Consider the following 9,919-nt stretch of genomic DNA (forward strand, 5'->3'; position numbering starts at 1 on the left):
GAAAATTTAAATGCATATAACATTTTAATTGCCTTGATTTAAATTCTTTTCATTTTGTAAATTGTTTGTTTGGATGAAGCAATTCAATTTCTTGTATTTTAATTTCCTTATTTTGATAAAGTAATTCAATTTCAATGAAATTCAAATTTTCATGTTTAAATATTTATTTAAAAATTAAAATTTCAATATTGAATAAAAATAAATATTAGTCTTTTTTTAATACTTAAATATTCACGATCTGCGCCTCTCCTTCTCCTTTGTGGTGTTGCTCCGCCATCTCCTCCTTGGGCACCACGTTGTGCGCCACCGCCACCAAAACATATTATAATCCCACTTAAGGTCCCTCTGTAGACAGCTCTTAGAAACTGTCACGCTCCATCACCTAGAGTTCGTATGAAACCATCATGCTAAGAGTAATGCTGGAGAGAATAGTGAGAGAGTCGAGAAACGACACCGTTTCGGCAACAAGGGAGGTGTGGTTGATGTATTTGAGGCCGATCTAGCAGTCGTATTGATAGCCGAGGGGGGCGTTCATCCAGGTGCAGGTGAACTTGACAGCACCGCGATGAGGGGTGAGGTGGTCGTGAGGGAGGTGCGGTAATGGGAGTAGTGGAGGACCTATAGGCAGTTCTTAGTGACTATGGAGCTTATGTGGTTGTTTGCAGAGGTGTCCATGATGGACTGCACCTTGGATTGCACGAGGAGGAGGTTGGAGGTTGAGGGTGAGGAAAGAGTGAGCGAGAACGCGAAGAACACAAGCTCAAGAGAGAGAATGAGAGCTAGGGTACCAGTGTGAGAGAGAGAACGAAGGGTTGCTTAGGGTGTGTGTGTGTGTGTGTGTGAGAGAGAGAGAGAGAGAGAGAGAGAGAGAGAGAGAACGAAGGGTCGCTTACGGTGTGAGAGGAGAGAATTTGAAATTCTTACAATTTAGGTGGAATTTCAATTTCTACGATTTTCGTCTATTAAAATTCTTTAAAAATGAAGTAAATTTAAATTCTTTAAAAGCATGTGTCCAAACAATTAAATTATGATAGGGGTATTTCAAATTCACTAAAAAAATACATTACCTTATTTAAATACCTCTTCCAAACTCAAAGTCGGTGTAGCGATTCCTCTCTCTTAATATAAGAGTAATTTGATGTTGCAAAGACGAAACATAACCATTGTCCCATCTAACTGGGAATTAAATTTCGCTACAATCATGCTTATTTATTAATGACCTAACTAATCATTTTCTTAACTTGTAAGGTTAATTTCCTTAATTACTTACCATCTAGCAGTTTTATTCTAACAATCTACTTAATCTTCCTCTCACAAGACTTATCTTTTAAATTTCAATTAGTTACTACTAATGAAATTAATTTTATTTAATTTAAGTACCTAAAATTAAGGGTGTTACAATATTAACTTTTGTACTATGCTAAATTACATTATAAATCATGAACTACTCGCTTTTATCTTCTTAGCTCTGAATTAGTTGTCCTTAATTCCTTAAACTCTTTTAAGTGTAATTTTTTCCCATAAAAATATCATCTAAAAATAAATTGATTCAAGACGCTACTTTAATGCCTTTTTTCCACTTTAAATCATTACAACTAACATAAGAGAAAATAAATTATGTAGTAACAATGTAAAACGACTTTACATTGTCATATAATCACAAACTAATTTAAGATAAATTTGTTGACTTTTATAATAATAACTTTTAAAGTGATATCAATAGTGATTTTTATTATTGGTTGGAAATGTAAAGGATACACTATCATTACTTGACTATTAAATTGTTAAATAATCTTATGTTAATATATTTTTAATTAAAATTTTCAATTTTATTAACAAATAATCACAATATATTATTTAATTTAATGATCACTACAAGAAAAATGACCTATACCTACGGACAAAAACTGTCACTATAAATAAAAAATCTGTAGGTAAATGTATGATAGACTTTGTCCTACAGACATTTCTTCTGTCAACTTTGAGGGGGCATATAATGATGGCTAATTATCTGTCACTATAGGTTTTACCTACTATGTATAGTGTGTAGGTAAAAGTCATTAACTTCTACTTATATTTTCTAACTGTAGGTAAAAGTCTTTAATATGTATCTATCATCTTCAACTGTAGGTAAAAGTTATTAACTTCTACTTATATTTCCTAACTGTAGGTAAAAGTCTTTAATATGAACATCACTTGAGACCACAAGAACCTTCTTTCCTATTAACCAATGCCACAAAACTACACTGTTTAGAAACAATGCCAGAACCTAAGATTAGATATGTTCAAACATGATGTAATAACACTTGATGTCTTTTGGCAGAACTTCAATTTCTTCAACAGGGACATTTGACACTGATTTTTTTGCCTTCTGTTCAACATACTTGCTTGCTTGAATATTTTCATGGCGCCGGCTGATTCCAGATTTTAACACTTGAATCTCTCTCATTTCATCCTTAGTTTTGAAACTTTCATTCCATCTGTTTAACAGCCATTTCAATTGCACTGATCCTTTTCTGCAAGCCTTGGAAGCCTGGAAGTGCATCTGTTGCCATAGCATTCTGATCTTCACCTGTTTGTGGACCACTTTCAGCATATTTGTGATTCATCAAATCTTTAACCTGGAAACAAAGATTGAAACAAATTACATCAATATAGAAAATGAAATAATGGTTGGTTCCCAGCTGAAGATACCATGTAAATTACCTTTAATACTTTGTAGTTATGAGGATTTGCATGTGCAAGTGTCTGCATCTCCAAGGATGTTATACAATCATTCAAAGCACTGACAGCTGGGACATAAGCAGCCAAATGACCACGTAATCTCCCATTTTCACCTTCCAATTTGTTAACTCTTTCTTTCAGCGTTTCACTTTCCATACCTTTAAAGTTGCTTCTGCGATCAAGATCTTCACATGCATCAGCTAACTCACGCACCTTCTCTTCAAATAATGTCTCATTGACAGCAGAAATCTGCAGTCTGGTATAGAGTGTGGTAGCTTGAGTATCCTTGTCTGAGGATAATTTTAAAATTTGACTAGCTTGGTCTTCAAGTATCACCCTGGCTCCATCATACTTGCTCTTCAGATCTTCCACCAATCTTTGCAATTCTGTTTTCTCATCATGTAAAGTGCTAAACATCTTTGCTGCTTCCAAAATCTCATTTTCCTTTTGAGACAACAATTCCTTTCCATTCCTAATCTGACAATTTAATTGATCATTAACGGATTGAACTAATTTTAGTTCATTGCTTGACACTATCAAGGACTCTTTAAGATCTGAGTTTTCCATTTGTACATCTTCCAATTTGCCCATCATTATTTTTAGTTTCTCCTCAAGGTCAGTATTTACTGAACAAAGTCTATCAAGATCTTTGCTTAGCTCTTTAAGTGCCTGGAGTTTTTCAAGGACAATGTTCTGGTAAAGCAGAGAAAGATTGGATTGTGCTATGGTATCGTGAATCATAATGCAGATTTCTTCTTCCAATTTACTTTTCTCTTCACCCAGGTCCCAAAATCTTTTCATCAAGGAATTTTTCTCTTCAAAGGTTTTGCAACTTTCTTCCTTTATGTTTTGGTGATCCTCTTTCAAGTCTAACAGCTGTTTGCATAGATTCTCTATTTCAGTTGTCATTACTTCCATTTTCCCTTCTCCTTTGCTTATTGTCAACTTTAATTCCTGATTCTTCTCCAATATCTTTTGTACCTCTGCTTGCAATGCCAAGAACTGCTTAGACTGGGTTCTCAACTCCTTATCAAGAGAATCTCTTTCTGTCAAAAGTTTTTCAGCCTTTAATTTCAACTGGCCAAGGAATGCAACGAGAACTGAATTCTCAATGGCCACTTGCTAGCTTTCATTGAAAATGCTAACAAAAGAATTTTGTGTCTCCTGAAGTTTGCCATGTATATGGTTCAGAAGCTCCTGGTCTTCTTCAATAATACCATCACACCAAGGCTCACTGTTAACATCAAGAGTTTTTAACGCCTGAAGCAGTCCAATTCGTAGTATTTTAATTTTCTCAGACAACGAATTCACATCAACTTGCTTTTGAACATTGTCATTCTCCAATTTAGATACCAATCTATCAGACAGTTTGGAAGACTCCAAGAGTCTCTGACTCTCAACTAGAAGGGAAAAGTTCTTTTGCTCCGAACCCTGGATACATTTATGCAAGATGAAAATTTCCATTTGAGCATGTGCAGCTCTGTCCAGTTCCTCTTCAAATTCCTTTTTCTGGTAATCTGCATCTTCTTGGAGAACAAACATTTGTAATTCCTTCTCAGCCAATTGACAGTCATTCAATTGCACAATTCTGGAATGCTCTTCCCTTTCAATTCCAAATGCTTCAGTTCCAATTCACTGTGTTTTTTCCCAAGATCTTTCAGAGTTTGATGAGTGATGTTTAATTGTGAAACCAACATTTCTTTATCAGAGGTGAGACTGGACTTTTCATGGTCAAACAATAGACAAGAGTCTTCTAAAATCTTTGACTTTATCCTTAATCCTTCAAGCTCAGAATTCACATTAAATAGTGAACTTTCTAAAAGGTGGTTTTTTTTCTGAGAGCTTCTCCAGCTTCTCAATTGTGGTTTGTAACTGAGAAAACAAGGTGGCTTTCTCAGCAGCAAGAGTGAATTTCTCCCCAAGCAAAGATTCACAAGTTTCTTCCAATATCTTTACCCGGTTGCGTGATGGGCCTGACGTATCACTCCAGTTGCGTGATCATATCTCTCAGCCAATGCCCGGTATGCGCGGTAAAACTCTTCAACTACATTAACCCTAGAATTCATAGCTCAAGTCACGCTAATTGGTCCAAGAAGGAAGGAATCTGGGGATGATTTTGTTTGTGTTTGTTCCAGGCCTAGAAGGGTTTTAGCCTTGCCCTTGGAGACTGCAAGAGTGAGCTCCAGATCAGGAACTACTGCTGCAACATTATTATTTGAAGATTTCATCTGAGGATGAAGCCACAAAAGCACAACTTCATGTTCAGCACCAGCTGGTCCAGCTTCACAATATTTATCACTATCTTTATGTTCATCTAATTTAGTATCTTGTAATTGAACAAGTGACAAGGTCACATCATCCTCAATTTCACATTTGGAAGACTTGCAGTTAGAGCTGCTAATTGGATTTGTGATGTCGTTACCAACCTGCCATAATTGATATCCAATCACATGGTATCGAGAAAATTAAATTATTTATTGCCTCCCTTCCTATGATGTTTGATTTTTTTCTTTTCTAATACTGGAACTATAATATTTTTTAAATTAATTATTTTTAAAGTACAAATATTTTTCAAAGAAAAAAAATAATATATTAGTAAATAATTAAGAGAAAAGTATTAATAATAATGATAATTTAAAAAAATTATAAATTTAAGATAAATTTATTGTTATCAATTAAATTAATTATCAATTAAGTAATTAGAATATAGTAACAGAAAAAGTATAAAATTTATTATAAACAAAACTAATTTAAGTACATATATATGGATATGTGATTGATATAAGATGAGATAATTTGGAAGTTGATCATGATGGATCTATGTATATATATACCATATCAAAAAGACTTGAACGTCTCTTTTTCTTATTCATGGTTGCAAGCCGAATAAAGTACTTATGAGCATGGCTAGCGACTTGGGTTGGGGTTCTTGAAGTCACATAGTTTCTAGAGATACCCCTCCAATCACCTTTTCCTAGCTTCTCAAATCCAACAGGGAACGTTCGGTGCTCTTCTTCTGTCCATGGTACTCCTATCATGTATGTAAGCACAAGAATCAGAGACTTTTCCCGGCAAAAATTAACGAAATTAAATATATAGTACTTCCAAGGGATAACAAATCCACAACAACCAACAAAATTTAATGAGTGATGAAATGTATTCAAACAAAATAGATAAAAACAATTAAACCTAGCTAATAATTGAGGTATATATATATATATATATATATATATATATATATATATATATATATATATATATATATATATGACAAGACAAATTAAAACTAGTTATAAATAATTTTTATTAGCTGCAACCTTTTCCTACTTTCCTAATTAATATCGACTATCATTGTTATCCTTTTGACAAAGAGAGATCTACAAATGTGAGCATATATACCTTTCTTCCTAATCTCTTGTGCTCCAACAATGAGACTATGATGGTAGCACAGTAACTATCTATGAGACTATGATAACAAACAAATATTAAAACTAGATTTTAGAAAGAAGAAGAAGAATGATATTGCTCTATTAGATTTTGTTCCCTGTTTAACAGAAGCATTTCTTTCTTCAGAAATGGGTGCAATTTAATCTCCAACCATTAAGATGCCAGGTGATGAATAAGAACTATATATGTTAGCATCTTAAACAGAATTGCTTTCAAAGCCAAAATTACCCGTCAGATTCTCTTGGAGCCATTTCGAGTTCTTGGGGCTAATGTGACTGTCCCACCATCATGAATACATTCTTCTAGAATCAGCATGGGACAAAGTTGCCATCGCTCCGGCCAAGTAAATCAACACCGACACCGAGTCTTCTGATTTTGAAGAAACTCAATCCGCAAAAATTCAATGATTTACAGCAAGAACCACGTTAACACAGTTACATAACAGATGGTATAGAGAGTCCCTCTTGCTGCTTGAAATAGTCATTGGAATAAACAAAAAAAAAAGAATGCAAATGGCTCAGTTTCAGATAAATCATACACACTTTTTTCTCATCAAAGCAAAGTAAAACATTTGTGTCCCTATCATGATCAATAGTGTCCAAAACAACTTTATTATACCAAAAGGCAACAACAAAAATTGAGAACTGCTTCTCAAGATTTTGAGCATTGAAAAATTTATGCCTTAATTAAGCTTACGATCCTAATATTTTTTTCTGTAATTATTTTAGTCCTTTAGTTTTTCAATGCATTCATTTTAAACACTCAATTCATCAATTACATCAAATTTCCATAGATCATATATCCAAATCATTTTATTAAACTCCAATGTGTCCAACAGTTATTCAAATGTCTAAGAAAAATCAAACTCGACACCTCACATCTTACTAGAAAAAAGCCAAATTGTATTTTTAACATACAGAAAAAGAGGAAATTATGAGAAGGCTAAACCTAATAAAAGCAACAAAGCAAGGATTAAAACTTATTTCATATTAATTTAGGAATAGCATTGATTATTTCCCTATCAGTATATTGTTAATCCCATATAGCTTTTTCCCTTTTTTCTTTTTATCTAATGTTTTCCTCTGAAAGCCAGTGGAAATAATAATAATAATAATTTACCTAGATCTATTCCATCAGTGTTTGGAGAATCAATTGGAGCAAGAATGGTCAGCCCTTGAATTATAATGTCGCTGCAGAGATAGGGGATAATAAGAATAAAAGAAAACGCTGTGCATTAAGATTAATCATCAAGGCAAATGAAAATTCTTGTCAAAACTTGTGTAAATTGGATGGACAAACAAAGATAGAGAATTGATCAAAGTGAGATTAGATATCTGGATGTGATCAAAGAACATAATCTCGATCATGTAAGGCCTGGTATTTCATATTAGCACCCTTGTCCATCAGGAGCATCCCTTCCTCTGCCATATGATGGTAGCACAGGAAGTGTGGGCCACTCTGATTCATCCTGTTTATGTGGGTCCATGGTAAAAAAACATCAACATAAAATAAATTAAAATAAAAAACTATAGATTATGATGTCAAATGCAGCTGAACTAACAGCCAAGAAATCATAGTTAGGCAAAAAGGCGAAAAGAAAGGCTAGTGACTTGATGTTAGGTGACCAAATTCTAATAATGTATTGTAACAAGAAATAACTGCTATGTATCTTTGAGTAATGTATTTTTACACTATAATAGGGTGCACATGTGTCATGCCTAGAAGATATCATATTAAACATAACATAATTGACCATGTTCTACAACGTGAAACCATGAAAGTAGTCTGATAATCTAAAAAAAAAAAGAGGAGGGGTGAGGGAGTAAAATACCTGAGATCCAAGAATTGTAGCTTCCTTTTGGAGAAAAAGTGTGAAATGGCTAGTGAGATTGAAACTTCCTGTTAACCATTTCCCTGGTGGCACAACAAGGAGAGCTCCACCATCAGATGCATAGTGGCTGAGATTGCTAATAGCATATTGAAAGGCCTTTGTGTTAGATGTTTTTCCATCACCAACACCACCAAAATCAGTCAAAACTGCACTGTGTTTTCTGCAGCTGATAGCAGGGTACTCAAAACAGTCCAATCCATTGGCCACTCTGCATTCCCTGTCCTAAAACTCAAATTATTGCATTTTTGTAGGTTTCCAATACTGCAACTGCAGCTGTATCGATCACATTACCAACATTTTATGCGATTTACTAGAGAACGTTAACCGCTATTTTAAAACCTTGGAAGGTAATCAATTTATAGAAATGAATAAAGCAAAAGAGGGGTCTATGAACAAGCACAAAAACCAAAATGATAAAAACATTGAAACATACTAAGAAAAATAGAACAGAAGATTGTTTGCATGTTTAAAAAGCTCAATGAACACACACAAAGAAAAAAAAGAATACCAAAATCGGAACACTCCATTCCAGCAACACAAACCACTTCCTTCAGAATCCTCCATTCTAATCATAAGAACAAATCATTTCCTTGAAAATCCTCCATTCTAATCACAACAACAAATCAGTTCCTATACAATCCTCCATTCTAATTCTAATTATAACAACTAATCATTTCCTACAAAATCTTCAACATTGTTAACTCTAATAACACGAAACTACTTCCTCCAAACCTGAATTTGCCAAAATAAATAAACAAATAGAAACAAACAGAGCGTTACGAAACCTGAAACATTGACTCGGAGCGGTCCAAGAGAGTATCGATGTAGCGGAGACTGAACCACTTCCCGAATGCGATGCTGGTCTGCACCAAGCGGCGAGCCACGAGTAGAGGCTTCCGCGAGCATACGACTGTGATTTTTGGTATCTGGTATTCCCCCAGCGAATCCGCCTTCGTCACGCTCAGCTCGAATAGGTACCCCGACTTTGCCGTGAACTCATCGTCACCGGACTCCGCGGCGGCGCATCGAACGACGCGGTGGCGCATCGAACGACGCGGCGGCTCCGACGAGGTCGAAATTGGAGATAACGGTTTGAAGCGAGAGAGGGGAAGGAGGGAGAGAGAGAAAGCACGGGAAGGAGTAGCATTTTTGTTCTTCGGAGTGTTGAAGTGGATTTGACTAAAATACCCGGCCCGATCCATAATCCAAAGGCTTGTGGCCATTTTGGAGTTTGATTTCAAGATGAAATGAATATCATTTATGAAACTAACAAGAAATTGCCATAAAAAATAATGTTAATCTAAATTAATCCATAAAAATAATGTTAATCTAAATTAAAATTTAATATTATTAATTAATATATTTTATCTTTAAAATTTTGAACAATTATTAACTAAAAATTAATTTAAATTAAATGGTTATTTTTTGAGATTGAGTATTTACTAAAAAAATAAGAGATTGGTATTCAAATTTAAATCGTAAAAAGTTTTACCTACACCACCAGTCGTAGATATAAGACTTTTGAGGTTATACCTACATCAACTGATTATAGACAAATGTTCTATGAAGTTTTATCTACATCATGTAGTTGTAGGTATAAGTTTTTTAGAATTTTGTCTACATTGTGATTTTGTAGGTAGCAATTCTTTTGAGTTTTACCTACACTAATCAATCATAGGCACAAGTTTTTTGAAGTTTTACCTACACAATGTAATTGTAGGTAGAAGTTTTTTTTAATTTAAATGAATTTACCTACACTAAATAATGTTTGGTACAAATAGTTGAGTTTTACCTACATTAGTTAGTTGTAGGTAAAAGTATTTTTGAAATTTACCTACACTAATTCATGTCTGTAGG

The 9,919-nt window shown here is 34.2% G+C and overlaps 1 protein-coding gene, 1 non-coding gene and 1 pseudogene across 2 annotated transcripts; all 3 read right to left on the reverse strand.

The window, feature by feature from the left end:
• Positions 1–2,200: 2,200 nt before the first annotated feature.
• LOC102659632 (protein NETWORKED 1D-like) lies at positions 2,201–4,722 on the reverse strand (annotated as a pseudogene).
• A 71-nt stretch (positions 4,723–4,793) lies between these two features.
• LOC100794742 (transcription factor DIVARICATA-like) lies at positions 4,794–5,762 on the reverse strand. The gene is made up of 2 exons (XM_006601430.1): positions 5,559–5,762; positions 4,794–5,150 (listed from the first exon to the last, which is right to left on the reverse strand). Exons 1-2 carry the CDS (start codon positions 5,760–5,762, stop codon positions 4,794–4,796), a joined length of 561 nt encoding a protein of 186 aa, XP_006601493.1.
• Positions 5,570–9,267, reverse strand: LOC100795272 (probable polygalacturonase). The gene is made up of 6 exons (XR_005889417.1): positions 8,848–9,267; positions 8,003–8,284; positions 7,447–7,639; positions 7,291–7,361; positions 6,400–6,638; positions 5,570–5,755 (listed from the first exon to the last, which is right to left on the reverse strand). It is a non-coding gene; the product is annotated as a probable polygalacturonase (transcript).
• Positions 9,268–9,919: the final 652 nt, after the last annotated feature.

This window comes from Glycine max, chromosome 17, assembly GCF_000004515.6.
Source record: "Glycine max cultivar Williams 82 chromosome 17, Glycine_max_v4.0, whole genome shotgun sequence".
NCBI classification, from domain to species: Eukaryota; Viridiplantae; Streptophyta; class Magnoliopsida; order Fabales; family Fabaceae; genus Glycine; species Glycine max.